Source organism: Pongo pygmaeus, chromosome 1, assembly GCF_028885625.2.
Source record: "Pongo pygmaeus isolate AG05252 chromosome 1, NHGRI_mPonPyg2-v2.0_pri, whole genome shotgun sequence".
Taxonomy (NCBI): domain Eukaryota; kingdom Metazoa; phylum Chordata; class Mammalia; order Primates; family Hominidae; genus Pongo; species Pongo pygmaeus.
The window spans coordinates 66286115-66304679 of NC_072373.2; the positions used below are offsets into that span (position 1 = coordinate 66286115).

General features: G+C 37.7%; 1 protein-coding gene across 12 annotated transcripts in view; it reads right to left on the minus strand.

Annotated features, from left to right (window-relative positions):
* The window catches only part of SMG7 (SMG7 nonsense mediated mRNA decay factor), an 82217-nt gene that overhangs the window by 48680 nt on the left and 14972 nt on the right, over nt 1–18565 (minus strand). For 4 of the 12 annotated variants that reach the window (XM_063648246.1, XM_063648228.1, XM_063648229.1 and 1 more), the window contains exon 1: nt 3122–3252. The exons of 6 other annotated variants lie outside the window; for them this stretch is intronic. In XM_063648246.1, coding sequence (XP_063504316.1) covers nt 3122–3237 — 116 coding nt within the window. In that variant the 5' untranslated portion in view covers nt 3238–3252. Of the gene's footprint in view, nt 1–3121; nt 3253–18565 lie in introns of those variants that run through there. 2 more of the 12 variants (XM_063648256.1, XM_063648244.1) reach the window with 1 other exon arrangement.

Here is an 18565-nt window from a genome sequence, read left to right on the forward strand (position 1 = left end):
CAAACTCAGAAGGGTGGAGCTAGTTCTCTGTTTTCATTTTTAAAGGGTAGATGAAAGACACTCCATGAAGAACACCAAGAAGAAGTTGGTGAATAGTATGACAGCAAGGGAAGAGTGGAGTATAGAAAATAAGAGAACAAAAAGGAAGAGTAGTCATCAATACACAGGCAGCAGAAAAGTACTATGAGATAGATAAGGACTGGAAAGTGTGTCAGATTTGGTGAAATAAGGGTCAATGATAGCCTTGCCAGAGAAAAGATTGTATCAGGATGCAGGAGGTTGAGGAACAAATAAGAGGGAGAAGTTTACGTCAACTCTTAGGATGCTGGGCTGTGTAAAGAGACAGAGGCCATGGCTAAACAGAAGTTTCTTCTTTTTTTTTTTTTTTTTTTTCCTCCCAATGGGAGACACTTGAGAGTGTTTAGAATAAAGGAAAGAAGGTGGAAGAAATGAATAGGTTGAAGAAGGAGAAATACAAAATATAAAAAATAAAAAAATAGCAGAAAATAAAACTGACAGCACTGTTCTGGAAGAGATAGAAGGAAATAAGAATGATATTATTAAGACAGGAAGAGGACTGGCCTTGAAAAAGAGTCAGGATAAAATTGGAGGTTGGTAAGGTTAAATAGAAATGTGTTAGAACATAGAAAATGTGTTAGGAAATACTGGGGGTAGGGAGATGTCAAGAGAATTTACAGCTGTATTTCCTCAATTTCAGAGATAAGGTAGATCCAATCTGTTTCTGAAAGTAAGAGGGGGATAAGCTGAGGAGAATGGTAAATATTTGGGATAATTACAAAATGACAAAGAAAAGAATGCAGAGAAAGTGTTAAGAGCCATGTGGACTAGACAAAATTGAAAAATTAATACAAAAATATATTGGCCAGGTGCTATGGCTCACGCCTGTAATCCCAGCACTTTTGGGAGGCCGAGGCAGGCAGATCACGGGAGGTCAGGAGTTTGAGACCAGCCTGGCCAACATGGTGAAACTGTCTCTACTAAAAATACAAAAATTAGCTGGGCATGGTGACAGGTGCCTGTAATCCCAGCTACCTGGGAGGCTGAAGCAGGAGAATCGCTTGAACCTGGGAGGTGGAGGTTGCAGTGAGCCGAGATCACACCATTGTACTACAACCTGGGCAACAAGAGCGAGACTCGGTCTCAAAATCAATCAATCAATCATTCAATCAAGATATCAACAGAAAAAATCGGCAGAAGACCAAACTGATAATTCAAAAAAGGAAATACTACCAGTAAGTACAAATTAAAATAAGTGATTTTTTTTTTTACTCTAAATAGTCAAAATGATAACACTGGTAGATACCTACTTTTAAGGAACTCTAGGTAAGGTGACAGATACAAAGGCATGTACATAATTTCAATACAATAAAAGTGAGTGCAAGGATAGACATATGCCTAGAATACAACTAAAAAGATGAGCCACTGGGAGTGTTGGAAAAGATGAGGGCCATAACAACTAGAATAATGCCTCGGCCCATGGCAGCTGTTCACTAAAAATTGTTGAATTTGTTGAATTACTGAGTGATAAAATATGAACCATACGGGAGGCAGTTTTATGTAATGGAAAATAATATAAAGCAAAAAGGCTCAGGTCTGAATTTGGGCTTTCCTACAAATTAGTAGTGCTATCTTGGAGCTTTTAAGACGACTGTTTGCTTAGCCATAAAACGAGGATACAAACTACTTTTCAAAGTTGCTATGAGGAATAAATAAGACAAGTAAGTTATATAAAAGAACCTAAATGATCATTTGAATAAGGAGGGCTAATCTGATTGTGACATGAATAGTTCAATAATCACCAAATTACTTTTGCTAATCTGGTTACTGACTGGCTAGTCAGGTGTCCCTCCCTCCCCTCACTGCTTCATGAGATCCCTTTTGAAGGGGCACATTGGGTTGAAAAAGACATTTCAAAGTTGTAGTAAAAAACCATAGGTCCTCTACCACCACAAGTGACAAAAGAAAAACAGTTTAGATGTCATGAAGACTATGTTCTTAGTATAAATAGAAAATAAAACCAGAGGCAGATACATAAAAATTACAAAATAATTGAGTCAGGATGTTATTTTTTTTTGTTTTTCTCCAAACATTAGTTCTGATTATGTTATTTAACAAATACATTTTTAAAATTGGACCTGATATATCAAGACAATTATAAACCATAGAAATACACACTAACTGATAACAGACTAAACTCATCTGTTAAGAATTAACCAGTAGTCAAACAATAATATAGTTTAATCACTTATTATTTGCCAGGTCTTAGCTTTCATATATTACTAAATCTTTGATTCTCACAACAATTCTATCAGGTAAGTAATAATATTATGCCCATTTTGATGATGAGGAAATAGATGCACAGAGTGGTTAAATAACTTGCCCAAGGTCACATAACTAGGAAATGGCAGAGCTTGGGTTCCACCCTTGCAATCTAGTTCCAAACCCCAGAGCTCATAAACATATTTAAGGCCTTCTGAAATGGCCAGGCTAGAGGTATCACTCTCGCAGAGGCAACTATCATCTCTCAGTTAAAAGCTGCATCTTTGAGATCAAGCATCTTTGCATTTTCTGTCATTATAAGCTGCTGTAGCAATAGTTACTAATTCACATGTACAAGAGAGCTTCTCTAGCATACTATCACACACCTATTTCTACAGGCACTTGGGAGGCTTGATTGCATCCATGCTGACATACAGAACTGCAAGCTGATGTTACCTGCACTCACATGATTTACTAAGTATGTAAAAAAAACCACAGAAACTTTCATTCTAAAGGATGATGTATAAATCACGTGTCCCTATGTTTATCATAAATATTCAGAGACCTCATATAAAACAAAATTTTTAAAAATTTACTTCAGTAAAATTTTTAAAAGCTTCCTTAGACCACAAGATAAAAACGCTCAAGACAAAGTAAACATAAGCCAAGGTTCTCATGAAGTCACATAAATAATAAAATTTTAGCATGCCCCATCCCGATCCTGGCCAAAATCAAATGCTTCAGGAAGTTTCTAATTTTATTAGTATTCACAGAGTATGAATAATACACATCTCCAAAAGGAATAAAAACATGTAGAAATCCCTTGTAATTTTCATCCTACCTAATATTACTTGATTTCAGATGCTCCTCTGATTTCAAGTTTTCGGTCCTCATCTGGGACTTAAATGAAACGTTTTCTCCCACAATGACTATCTGCAAGAACATCCAATTTCTCATAAGGTAGAATGGTTTAAGACATTCTAGATAGAGGAGAGGAGGAAAATATGAGTTAACCCACAATAACAGAGAACCCCTATTAAGAAAATTATTTTATCTTTATTTGAAATGACTTAATGTGAAAGGTAAAGGAAAAATGTCAAAGCCTTTTTCTTTTTTTGTTTAATGTTTCTTAGAACAAACATTTAAAAATTCTGTCTCATATATTTCTAACAGATTCTAGTTATAGACCAAAATGTTATTCTAATGTTCCTCACTGTCTGAAAACTGAGTGATCACTACAGGACAAACAGATACCGGTTACCAAGCAGGGCTCTTTTAAGACCAGGGTGAGAATGCCCTGTAGAACACGGAAGCAGATGGACTCCTTACTGAAGAAAAAATATGTAAAACAAAACAATTATGTAAAAAATATGTAAAACAATTAAAACACAATTATAGGTAGTATGAATAATGCTAAGATCAGTTGAAAATGTCACGTTTTTCGATTCTCATTTACTGTACAAATTTGGTCATTTTTATATCATAGATACAGTGTTAAGGACTAAGTGTACCATGATGAAAAAAATCGATATGGTCCCTGCCATGGATTTAAAATCTAATGTAGAGACAGACCAACAAGGAAGGAGGCGGCAGTGGTTAAAAGCATGGCTTTGGGAGTCACACTTTCTGCACCCCAGTGGTATGTCAGGTGTAAATCAAGTCACAAGAAAAACAGCACAATTTCTTGGGGACTTCAATTTAACTCAAAGATCTGGACAAAGTAAGTTATTATTATTGCTACTGATAATTGCTTACGTTTATAATTAGTACGTGCCAGATATAAAGCTAAATATTCTATATGCATGATATCACAAAATGGGAGTATAATATAGTAAGAATGTCTTATATGCAAACTGCCTAGGTTCAAACCAAGCTCTGCCACTCACTAGCTGTGTAACCTTAGGTGAATTACTTCTCTGTGCCCCAGTTTTGTTAGAAATAAGATGGAGATAGTAAAATACCTACCTCATTGAGGTGTTTTGAGGATTAAATGAGGTAACAGAAGTAAAGCACTTAGGACTGTTCCTTGGTAAGTAAGCCCTCAAAAAATGTTGGCCATTATTGTCATTATCATTTTATAGTTATTACTCCTCCCAGCAATCCTAAAAGGTAAATGCTATTATTATCCTCAGTCTATAAATTAGGAACTTAAGAACTCACACTAATCAATTCTAGAATAGAACATTTTTCATAATTCTTCACAATAAAATATGTCTTAGGAGAAATTTCAAATATGCGGCAGGTCTATGCGCACTTTGCTGCCATACTTCCAAAGCATGTATTCAATCTCCTGTGACTTTAGTCGCACTTTAGTGGAAAAGAATGAGAGAAAATATGATAAAACTCAAGTTCCTCAGCATAGCATATAAAGTGCCACAGCTTTTCACTTTACACTTTGTGATCCAATAAACCTGAATTACTTTTAATTTCTTGTTGTTTTGCCCCTCAGTATCCTTATTCATGCTTTTTCACTCATCCTAGAATGCCCTCCCACTTCCCTCCTTGTTTGGTTAACCCATTCTTGTATTTTAAACTCAGTAATTCCTAAAAGCAGGTCTTAGTTTGGCTGAGTACTCCCAGTGCATCTTAATGCCCACATCTATTATTGGACTCACAGGACTACAATAAGGTTATTTGTGTATACATTTCCTTCACTAGAGACTGTCCTATTCAATTATGCATATGTAGTGCCTCACATAGTGCATGGCATACAAGTTGCTCAAATAAATTCAGGTTAATTTGGACTAAACAGTTTCTCAATAAAAGGTAAAGATCCTAAAAACTCAAGGTTTCTCAAACCTGACAATAGTTTTAAAAGTCTTCACCAAAAACAATCTGAAAGGTTTTCCATCTGAGAACCAGGAATAACATACTTTTTCTTAAGAAAACCTACCATTTTATACAGTCAATCAGAGAAATACATAATCATTTACTTGGCTCTCTGAAATTCACATTTTGTTTTCATCGTAGTGGAATCTATATAATATATACAGAACATTAAATATTTCTGCGAAATATAAAATCGAAAACTTCAAACAGAACATAAGCTCACAACCCAAATGAATGAAACAAGCAAAGTAGGTTAAGCCATAAACAACAGGAAAGCTATTTCCCCTCATCTCAATTTTTACATTAAACAAGGTATGCCAAAACAATGCTTTCCAAAGCAATGAACCCAATGCCTTTTTAAAAATAGTCCTTTTTTTGCAACAACCCCTATACCTTCTTGAAATAATAAACAGATTAAAATTAGTATCTCAATATTAAATGGTCAGATAAGACCACCTTAAAAGACATAACAAAGTAATCAGATGCTTGCACATACAGATAAAAGGTTAACAGAATTCCAAACAAGAAGGATACCAAAATGAAAGCAAAAATATGAGTAGATACTAGAATTAAAAGTAGTGTTAATGTAAGTAACGGCACACCAAATTTATTTGGAAACGGTAATATGAAAAAACTGACAAAGGGACAACATTACAAGACAAAGTACAAGGAGTTAATATGGAGAAAACAGGCTGTCAAGAGAACAAGACAAGCCACAGAGTGGAAGAAAGTATGTAAAACACGCATTTCATAAATGACTTATCTGAAATATACAAAGAACTCGAACAATAAGAAAACAAGCAACTCGATTAAAAAATGAGCCAAAAACTTAACAGACACCTTGCTTGCCAAAGAAGATATACAGATGGCAAATAAGCATGTGAAAAGATGCTCCACATAAAACGTCTCAGGGAAATGCAAGTTAAAACAATAATGATCTACTACTACACTATTAGAATAGTCGAAATCCAGAACAATTACAAAACCAAATGCGAATGAGAATGTGGAGCATCGGGAACTCTCATTCACTGCTGTTGGGAATGCAAAATAGTACAGTCACTTTGGAAGAGTTTAGCAGTTACTCACAAAGCTAAACATAATCTTACCATATGACCTCTAAGTATTTATTCAATTGAGCTGAAAACTGATGTCTACACAAAAACCTGCACATGAATATCATATCGGCTTTATTTATAATCACTGAAAACTAATTTATCCATTCACCTACTGAAGCAACCAAGATATCCTTCAGTAGGGGAAAGGGTAAATAATCTATGGTACATCCAGACAACAGATTATTATTTCACACTAAAAAGAAATGAGCTATCAAACCATGAAAAGACATGAAGGAAACTTAAATGCATGTTACAATCTAAAATGACTATATACCATAGGATTCCAACCATATGACATTCCGGAAAAGGCAAGAACCATGGAGATAGTAAAAAGATCAGTGGTTGTCAGGAGTTGGAGGGGAAGAGAGGGGGAATGAACAGGTGGAGCAAAGAGGATTTTTAGGGCAGTGAAAATACTCTGTACTATACAATGGTGGATACATGTCATTACACACTGGTCCAAACCCACAGAGTGTACAACACCAAGAGTGAACTATAATGTAAAATGAACTTCGGGCGAATACGATGTGTCAACGTAAGTTCATCAGTTATAACAAATGTACCACTCCGGTGGGGGATGCTCATAATAGGGGAGGCTATTCATGTGTGTGAGCAAGGCGGATATGGGAAATCTCTATACCTTTCTCACAATTTTTCTGTAAACCTAAAGCTGCTTTAAAGGAAAAAGAAAACAAGAGTGTAACCATATCCTTTGACAGGTGACCGTGAACAAAAATTAGGTTGGAAAAAGAAACAGTGTTTTTTGTTTTTTGTTTTAAACTCTATTGCCCAGGCTGGAATGCAGTAGTGCAATCATGACTTACTGCAGCCTCAACCTCCTAGGCTCCTGCTTTAGCCACCCAAGTAGCTGCAACTAGAGGCACGTGCCACCACAGCTGGCTAATTTTTGTATCTGCAGTAGAGACAGAGTTTTGTCATGTTGCCCAGGCTGATCTTGAACTCCTAGGCTCAAGATCCTCCCGCCTCGGCCTCTCAAAGTGCTGGGATTACAGGTATGAGCCACTGCACTCAGCTGAAACAGTGCTTTATAAAATGTAAAGCTCCATGTAATTTTAGATTAGGGAGAAATAAAGTTCAACTTTCTAACTTGGAACAGGTAGATAACATGAAAGATGGACAAGTTAATTAACTCAACTAGCAACAATATTTAAGATACTGTCTGATTTAACTAAATAAAATATTCTATAAATTATTGTGGTACAAAGTACATTTTCTACTTCCAGGTACTCTCTGAAACTGAAAAACAAAAGATACTCAAAAGTCAAACTTGATATTCTCACAAGAGCCATTATTTAGCCCATACTTCCAGATGACAATTTAATTATCTAGACAGTTCTTTTTCTTGATTATTTTCCTGAGCAAATAAACGGGTGCTGTATAATAATAAAATAATTTTGGCCGGACGCGGTGGCTCACGCCTGTAATCCCAGCACTTTGGGAGGCCGAGGCAGGTGGGATCATGAGGTCAGGAGTTCTAGACCAGCCTGGCCAAGATGGTGAAACCTCCCTCTCTACTAAAAAGAAAAAAATTAGCCGGGCACAGTGGCGGCCGCCTATAATCCCAAGCTACTCCGGAGGCTGAGGCAGGAGAATCGCTTGAACCGGGGAGGCAGAGGTTGCAGTGAGCCGAGATCGCACCACTGCACTCCAGCCTGGGCCACAGAGCAAGACTCCATCTCAAAATAAATAAATACATAAAATAAATAAAAAATAATTTAACAAATTAAACCAGATGCAGATTATATAAAACCTGTGTTACATTATTAACTGCCCCCAATGAATCACACACCTCTTGGCATTTGCACCCCTGGAACTCCTATCAACCCTGGGTTTGGTCATGTGACTTACTTTGGCCAACTGGACTTCAGTAAATGTGACACTGAGACTTTGTAAGCACTGGCACATTTGGGCTTGCCCTTTTGGAACACCATCAAAACACTATGAAGCTGAGGATGACAGATTACTTGGGAAGAGAGACCCAGTTTTCTTAGCTATCACAGTCATTCCAGTTGAGGGCCCAGACATTTGAGCGAAGTTGTTTTGGACTATGCAGGTCAGACTTAACTTGATCTAGATAATCTGAGATATGGGAAACCACCAAGCAAAATTTTTGGACATTTTAAGCAAAGGTATGACATGAATGTAATTAACTGGTAGTTTCTTAAAGAGTTTTGTTAAAGGGGTCAGAGGAGAATGGGAGTACAGATATCATCTGGGAGTCATCAGCATACAGATATTCGTTAAAGCCCGTAAGACGGGATGACATTACCAAGGGAGTGTTAAGAGTAACAAGTCTGAGAAACTCCAATATTTAAGGGCTAGACTAAGACTGTCCAACCCATGGCCCACAGACCACATGCAGCCCAGGACAGCTTTAACTGCGGCCCAACACAAATTCACAAACTTTCTTAAAACATTCTGAGATTTTTTTGCAATTTTTTAAAGCTCATCAGCTATCATTAGTGTTAGCGTATTTTATGTGTGGCCCAAGACAATTCTTCTTTTTCCAATGTGACCCAGGGAAGCCAAAACACTGGACACTCCCAGCTAGACTGAGAAGGAAACAAATAGTAAACAGATTGAGAACCAGTGGCCAGAGAAGTAGGAGGTAAATTTGTCAAACAAAGTGTCCCAGAAGCCAAATAACGAAAAAGCTTCAAGAAAAGAGGGCAGAATCAATAAATGCTCCTGAAAAATAAAGTAAAATGAGGCCTGAGAACTAATCACTGGATTTAGTAATGTGGAAGTCACTGAGGATCTTGTTATAAGAGGATAGGAACTGAAGTTAAAATTGAATTTAGACAACACAGTCTGGGAAAAGCAAGAGGCAGTAGCTACAGAGAGATGTGAAGGTCAAAAGGGTTTTTAAGATGGAATATATAATATGTTTTTTAATAGGATGGGATAAACAACAACATAGAAAAGATCCAATAGAGAAACATAATGGGTAAATAAAGTCTCATGAGGGCCATAGGGACTTGTTTAACTATTGCATATATTTAAAAGGAAAAAAAGTCCCTGAATGAAAGAATAAAAAGTTAATATATAAAGAAGGAAAGATAACTAATAATTATTGGGGATCTACTAAATGACAAGTGAAGAACATAAGCCATCCTGGGTTTAGTTTTCATGACAACCTGAGATTATAACCATTTTTCCAATTTTATGATTAAAGAAACACCTAGAGATTTTAGGAAACTTGCCCAACGCCACAAAGATGGTTAAGTGCTAGGACTGGAATTCAAATCCAGGCACAGTACCAGAATTCTGGAGCCTAAACTTTTTCTGCTCATTATTTTACAATGCATGACAGGCCTCAATTTTCAACAGTTCATATATTAAAAGCTAAAGTGTAAATATCTCATTGCTTATGATTTATTCAGTTTGCTTTTTTTTTTTTTTCCTTGAGAAAAGGTCTTGCGCATCACCTAGGCTGGAGCACAGTGGCACAATCTGGGCTCACTGCAACCTCTGCCTCCTGGGTTCAAGCGATTCTCTTGTCTTAGCCTCCCGAGTAGCTGGGATTACAGGCACGCACCACCACACTCGGCTAATTTTTGTATTTTTAGTAGAGATGGGTTTCCCCATGTTGTCCAGGCTAGTCTCGAACTCCTGACCTCATGATCTGCCCGACTTGGCCTCCCAAAGTGCTGGGATTACGGGCGTGAGCCACCTCGCTTGGCCCAGTTTGCCTTTTTGAACAGCATAAGACACACCCACATCCTACTTCCCTTAAATCTGATAAAGAACTCTTCAAGAAATCCTCCTGGTTTTAGCTTCTAGCGTAAGTTCTTTCCCAAGAGTTCTCTCTAGTTGTTTTCCTCACTCTCTCTTCCTCCTCAACATAATGTAAAACAAAAATCCTAATTTTAGAAATTTTTTATTAATGAGACAATTACCAGATAACACAGGTTTACCATATTTTCTCACATGAATTATACATGAGAAATGAACATACAGACTTCAATGGCAATTGCAGGATCCAAATTTGATGAAAATTATAAGCCTATAAATCTAAGAAGCTCAATTACAAGCATTTAAACACAAAAGAAAACCACACAAAGGCATTTTAATCAAATCGTTGAAAAACAATGATAAAAGAAGGAGAGAAAAAAAAATATATATATTACCTAAGAAGGATTAAAATAAGAGGCTGAGCACGGTGGCTCACGCCTGTAATCCCAGCACTTTGGGAGGCTGAGGTGGGTGTATCACGAGGTCAGGAGTTTGAGACCAGCCTGGCCAACATAGTGAAACCCTGTCTCTACTAAAAATACCAAAATTAGCTGGGCATGGTGGCGTGCGTCTGTAGTCCCAGCTGCTCGGGAGGCTGAGGCAGGAGAATCGCTTGAACCCGGGAGGCAAGGCTGTGGTGAGCTGAGATTGCACCACTGCACTCCAGCCTGGGCAACAGAGCGAGACACCCAAGGTTGTGGTGAGCCGAGATTGCACCACTGCACTCCAGCCTGGGCAACAGAGCAAGACACTATCTCAAAAAAAAAAAAAAAAAAAAAGAACGAGGACTAGCTAAGTTCTTATCAGAAAAAAGACAAGCCAGAAGATAACAGAATAACATCTTTAAAATACTAGGGAAAAAATGCCAATCTATAATTTTATATCCAGCAAAAATATTCTTTAAAACCAAAGGTAAAAAAATACATTTTTTTTAGAAACATAAGAGCTGAGGAAATTTGATGCCAACAGATCAATACCATAAGGAATATTAAAAAGGAAACTCTTTGGGCTGGAAGAAAATGATACCAGATGGAAGCCTTGAACTAAACAAAGAGATGACAAGTGCCAGAAATAGTAAATATATGAGTAAATATAAAATAACTTTTTTCTCTTTGTTTTAAAACTTATTTAAAAGTCAATTTATTGTTTTAAGAAAAAAATAAAAACCAAAAAAGTCCCCTATATTTTGAAACTTAGAACAAATATAGAAGCTGTTTGACAATAGTAGTACAAACAAAAGGAAAGGAAAATGAAAAGTACTATACTGTTGTAACATTTTATATTACACATAAAATTATATAATATAAAGGTGCATAATGTAAATACTAGAGCAATTTAAAAAAGAGTAAGACAGTTCATAAAACAATAGAAGACATTAGGCAGGCATGGTGGTGTATGCCTGTAGTCCCAGCTGCTCAGGAGGCTGAGGTGGGAGGATTGCTTGAGCCCAGGTGATTGAGACTGCAGTGAGCCATGATGGTGTCACTGCACTGCAGCCTGGGCAACAGAGCAAGATCCCGTTTCAAACAAACGAAAAAGAAAATACAAAAACAGAAACAGAGAAAAGAGAAACAGACAAATCTATAATTATTTGGAGATTTCAAAACTCTCTCAATAACTAACAAAAAGTAGGCAGAAAACCAGTAAGGTGGCTGGGTGCTATGACTCACGCCTGTAATCCCAGCACTCTGGGAGGCCAAGGCAGGCAGATCACCTGAGGTCAGGCATTCGAGAACAGCCTGGCCAACAGCAAAACCCCGTCTCTACTCAAAATACAAAAATTAGCCAGGTGTGGTGGCGTGTGCCTACAGTCCCAGGTACTTGGGAGGTTAAGGCACAAGAATCACCTGAACATGGGCGGCAGAAGTTGCAATCAGCCGAGATTGCGCCACTGCACTCCAGCCTGGGTGACGGAGCAAGACTCCGTCTCAATAAAAAACAAACAAACAAAACAAACCAGTGAGGTCAGACCAACACTAAGGTTATAACCCAACAGATCCCAATGGCATTTACAGAACATTTTACCCAACAAAAGAATACACCTTCTTTATAAGTGCACATGGCACATTCACCAAGATAGAACATATGCTGAACCACAAAACAAATCTCAGAGATTTAAAAGAATTAAAGTCATAGAACTACAAACTAAAAAAATATATATATAAACAACTAGAATTAGTTGTCTAAGTTAAAGAATAAAGTTCTCTAATTCCTCAAATATTTGGAAATGAATCAAACATTTCTAAATAATCATAGGTTGCTGGGTGTAGTGGCTCATACCTGTAATCTCAACACTTTGGGAGGCTGAGGCCAGAGGATTGCTTGAGGCCAAGAGTTTGAGACCAACCTGGGCAATACAATAAAACCCTATCTTTACAAAAAAGTTTGTAAAAATTAGCCAGAAACAGTGGCAGTGCATTCCTGTAGTCCTAGCTACTCAGGAGGCTGAGGTGGGAGGATCACTTGAGCCTAAGAGTTTGAAGTCGCAGTGAATTATGATTGTACCACTGCACAATACCTAGGCAACAGAGTGAGATCTTGTCTCTAAAAACAAATAAAATAAAATAAAAAATAAATAATCACAGGTCAAAGAATAAATCACAGGAGAAACTGGAAATATTTTAAGCCAAATGAAAATGGAAACATATATAACGTGTCGGATGCAATAAAAGCAGTGCTTAGAGAGGCATTTATAGCTTTATATGCTTATGTTAAAATAGGTCTAAAAGCCTTGATCTAAGCATCTACCTAAGCATCTAAGAAGCTATAAAAAAAAGAACAGCATATTAAATCCAAATAAAGTAGAAGGAAGGAAATAGTGAAGAGCAGAAAACAAAGACACAGAAAATAAGTGAAAGACAAAAGCTGATTCTTCAGAAGGATTTATATAATTCTCCCCAAACTGAACTATAGTTATAATACAATTGCAATCAGAACCCAAGCAGATTGTTTGTTAGAAACTGGCAGGCTATTTTAAAATTTATCTGGAAATGCAAAAACCTAGAATAGCTAAAACAATTCTCAAAAAATAGAGAACTTAGATTACCTGATTCCAAAACTTACTAGAGAGCTGTGGTCATCAAGACAGTATAGTAGTAAAAGGATAGCCATGCAGAGAAATAGGACAGAACAGAGGTCAGAAACAGGCTCACCTATTTCTACATTTATGTATACGTGTATGTGTGTTTTTACATGTATAGCCAATATATTTTTGACAAAGGTATCAAAGTAATTTAATAGGAAAAACAATTTTCTCAACAAGTGATGCTGGAACAACTGGATGAAAATTTTAAAACTAGAAAAAAATTAACCTCAAACAATAATATACGTCACACAAAAATTAATCCAAAATGGATCACAGAGTTATTTCTAGAAGAAAACTAAGGAGTAAATTTTTACTGCCTGATATGGTATGACTGCTTGTGCCTCCTCCTCCAAAATTCATGTTAAATCTTAATCCCCAACACAACAGTATTAAGAGGTGATGCCTTTAGGAGGTGATCAGACTATGAGGACTCTGCCTTCATGGATGAGATCAGTGCCATACGAAAGGGCTGGAGAGAATTAGGTAGGGCATTTTTTGCCCTTCCATCCCTTCTGCCATATGTGGACACAGCATTTGTCCCCTGTAGAGAAGGCAGCAACAAGGTGTCATCTTGGAAGCAGAGACTGGGCCCTTGCCAGCACCGAACCTGCTGGCACCTTAATACTGGACTTCCCAGCCTCTGGATCTGTGAGAAATAAATTTCTGTTGCTTATAAATTACCTAGTCTTAGGTATTTTACTATAGCAGCACAAATAGATCAAGACACCAATCCAGGATAGATAAAGAATTCTTAGCTAAGATTCAATAAAAGGAAAAAACCCAATAAACTAGATTCATCAATATTTATTTAAAACTTATGCTCTTCAAAAGATACATTAAAAACCGAAAAGACAAGCCACAGACTACGAGAGAGATATATATATGTATATAGTCACATATGTATGTACTCGAGTGTATATATGTGCATGTATGTAACATTCTATACATACACATACACACATTTATATCCCAAAATACATACATGCAAACCAAGAGAAATGAAAACACATGTACACAAAAAGACTTAGACAGAATGTTCTAGCTTTATTCATAATAGCAAAAAATTAGAAACAACCTAAAGGTTCATCAAAAGCTGAATGGATAAACAAATTATATATTCACACAAAAGAATATTATTCAGCAGTAAACAAAGGAAGGAACTATTAATGTGTACAACAATGTGGATTAATCGCTTGGTATGTTTTATGCCAACAGAATACAGGCACAAAATAATGCATTACATCATCCCACTTCAGAAGTTATGGGACATGCGAACAAAATTAATATTGAAAAAAATCAGAGTAATGATTGCCTGAGGCACAGAGGGTTAAGCAGAGTTAAGACTGACTGCAAGGGGTCTAAAAGCACTTTGAGGCCAGGCATGGCAGCTCATGCCTATAATCCCAGCACCCTGAGAGGCTGAGGTCAGGAGTTTGAGAATAGCCTGGCCAACATGGCGAAACCCCATCTCTACTAAAAATATAAAAATCAGCCAGGCATGGTGGCGCATGCCTGTAATCCCAGCTACTTAGGAGGCTGAGGCAGGAGAATTGCTTCAACCTGGGAGGCGGAGGTTGCAGTGCACCAAGATTGTGCCGCTGCACTCCAACCTGGGCGCAGAGTGAGACTGCATCTCAAATTAAATACATAAATAAAAGCACTTTGGGGGGATTTGGAATGTTCTTGATCAGGGTGATGGTTATAGGGGCATATGTTTGTCAAAATTCTTAACTATACATTTAAAATAAATATATTTTATTACATAGAAAATTTGATTAAAACAGTGTATGTTTAAAATGCATTATCTGTATATGCATAAAATGCATATTCTATATTGATAAAAAGACTAGAAGGTATTAACAGTAGTGGTGGCAATTTAATGTTACCAAATTTTTTAATCTTAACGTTTGTATTTTAATCAATGCAGATATATATTTATAATAGTTATTAAAATATCAGTCTCCTATAAGCCAATCTTAAAATATTTTATACTTAAAATGCTTTCTGCATAGAAAATGTCCACAGGTAAGAATAAAACAATTTCTACAAAATAAATGCCCTTTTATATCGTCTGTTGAAGCCCAAAACATAAAATGTACTCCAGTCCTTCCAACCTAAGTTTCCGTCCATCCTGCTTTTGCCATCAAGCATCCATCTTTCTCCCTGTCTTTGAACTTTATGAAAAGACAATATATATAGCTACTGGCTTTACTTTCTGATTACCTAAGTCATTTCTAAACTCGTAGTTGGGGTCTTTTATCACTGTAGCAAATTTGCTCAAGTGTTACCAATGACATTCCCTGACCAATCTAAGAGCTTTTTCTCAGTCCTTGTATTTCCCGAACTCTCAGTACTCAATACTATACTTTACCAGTGTCTTTTCAAAAACTAGCCCTGGATCACCCAGATTGCTGGGCCATATCCCAAGAGGTTCTGATTCAGCTGGTCTGAGATAGGGCTCAAAAATTTGTGTTTCTAGTAAGTTCCCAGGTGATGCTGATGATGCTCATCTGGGGACCACATTTTGCAAACTGTTGCATTAGAGCAGCCCCTTCATTAAAACTTTTCTGCTCAGTCTTTCCTAGTCCCTCTCACGTTTTCGATAGGTCACTTCTTGTTTCTTCTTTCTCCTTCCACCTAAATAGGTAGAGTAACAAAACCATTGAGAATAGAAGTTGATCTTTATTACTATCTGGTACTTGTTCCCTAAGAAGCTGGCCCTAATGCCCTTATACTTCTATAATTCATACTTCTCAGCTTGTAGATTCAAGTCTCACCATTATTGAAGACAATACAAAGGCAATAATTCTAACCCAGCCATGGTCCTATTCCAATTGTCTATCTGGCATCTCACCATAGATATTCATTAAATATTCCCTTTTATTCCTCATTTCCATTAAAAGTGCTACTATTTCTCTATGGTCAACATCAATATCATCAATGAATCTCTCTCTCACTCATTCTTCACATCTAACCATCCTTAGGGAGGTGAGGTCCCAGCCCAAGCTGTAGTACCTAGGAGTTAGATGTACAACAGCCAGAGCACCCTGTAACCAACTCTCAGAGAAACTACACTTGCCCTTCACAAAGTTATTCCACTTGTCCTCCCTTGCCCAGCCCAAGCAGAAAGATCTGACAAGAACCAGAGAATGAGGACCAGACCTGGGCAGAGCAGCTAGCTTTTTAGTATCTTACTATTTAACACAGTACTTAGCACCTTAGGTATTTTATATTGGATTGAGTGGAATTAAATAAAATTCAAGCCCTGTCTAACTCTGTTGATTGAACTTATTATTTTTAAGCTTCAATTTACTGTATGAAAAGTGAGGGTTAATTAAGCCTATTTTGCAGGATTCTGTCAGTGAAAACATGTAACATATGTGAAAGATATTGTGAACACTCATGAACTATATCAGAAAGAAAAATAATTAGGGTTAAAAAGAAAAAAAGCCTTGGCCAGGTGTGGCGGCTCAAGCCTGTAAGCCCAGCATTTTGGGAGGCCAAGGCGGGTGGATCACCTGAGGTCAGGAGTTTAAGACCTGCCTGGCCAAAAGAGCAAAACCTCGTCTCTACTAAAAATACAAAAATTAGCTGGACGTGGTGGCAGGTGCCTGTAATTCCAGCTACTCGGGAGGCTGAGGCAGGAGAGTCACTTGAACCTGGGAGGTGGAGGTTGCAGTGAGCTGAGACTGCCACTGCACTCCAGCCTGGGCAACAGAGTGAGACCGTCTCACTCACACACACACACACACACACACACACACACACACACACACACACACAAAAAAGCCTGATCAACATTTTATTTTTCCTGGATTGACTCTTGTACAGTAAAGATGCTACACCATGGGTACAGAACTGAGCTATCCAATATGGTAGTCACTAGCCACATGAGCACTTGACACATGCTTAGTGTAACTGAGAAACTAGATCTTAAATTTCATTCTATTTAAGTGGCCACATGTGGCCAGTGGCTACCACACTGGACAGCACAGTTATATATCAATACCACTGTTACTGATAACTTACTGGAGTGAAAAGAGAAAAGCCACAAAACCTTCCCACCTTCCTCTATCAACTATTCTCATGTCACCATCTGAGAAACTGGATCTTAAATTTCATTTTATTTAAATAGCCATATGTGGCCAGTGGCTACCATATTGGACAGCACAGTTATACATCAATACCACTTTAACTGATAACCTACTGGAGTGAAAGAGAAAAACCTCAAAACCTACCCACCTTCCTCTATCAACTATTCTCATGTCACCATTTGAAAGGCAAAAGTACAGCCAATAGCAATTTTTGGTGAACAGATGAAAAACACACTAAGCGAAAAGCCTTCACATAACAGAGATGGCTTCCTATCAGAGTCTCAGAGAAATAGTACTGATTTATGTTAGGCTACTGACATATGAACACAGCTTTCCACTCTTGCTCTGGCTAGCACCAACAGAAACACAAATGTATCTCATCCATCTGTGGATCTCTGGTACAGTTCGTCAAACGAATGGAATCCTTATACCAATGACTCTCAACTGTACTTATATGTTCTCTCTGGCTGGTATTCAAGCCCAGCATCTGAATTTCTCTTCCTATTTTTGAGAAATCCCCACAATTTATAAAGCAGAACCTGCTTCCCATTATATATTTACCAGCTTCATTTGCAGCTAGTGTACAGACACATAATTCAGGCTCCATCAACAAACACACCAACCCCACATTTAAGTGTGAACTAATGAGAGAAAGTGGGGACTGTGGCTAATCCATTCTGGACAGCAGCAGCAACCACATCCAATTTCCAATAGGGCCAGCATGAGTGGTGTCAGGGTCAGGAATGCAAAGTAACTGACACAATCAAGGTTCTGCAAAGTGTCTTCACAGGCTGAGTTCTATGATGTGATTTGAGGCACTGTTCCAGGCTTTATAGCTATTGTGGAAAGCAGAATAATGGCTCCCTAGAGATGTCCACATCCTAATCCCAGAACCTCTGAATTTTATCTACAACAGGGATTTTTCAGGTGTGATTAGTTAAGGATTTTGAGAACGGGGGTGTGTATTGAATTATCTGGGTGTGTCCAATGTGATTACAAGGATCTTTCTAAGTGAAAGAGAGGCAGGAGAGTCAGAGAAAGAGAGTGGTGGGGGAAGTAGAATATAGAGTAATGTGACTACTGGCTTTGAAGATGGAAGGGGGCCATGAGCCAAGGAATGTGGGCAGTCTGAAAAGCTGGAAAAGGCAAGAAAAAGGATTTTCCTCCTAGACACTCTAGAAGGAATGGCACCTCGACTTTAGCCTGGTAGGACCCATTTTGGACCTCTGACCTCCAGAACTGTTGTGTGTTTTAACCCCACCATGGTGGTAGTAATTTGTTAGAGCAGGAAAAGGAAACCAATACCGCTATTGGTCCTACATCTCCAGCCCTTTCACTGCTTAAGTGAGCCAGTGTTTTTTCTGTTCCTTGCAACTAAAAACCTAATAAACTCCTGTATTCTTCAA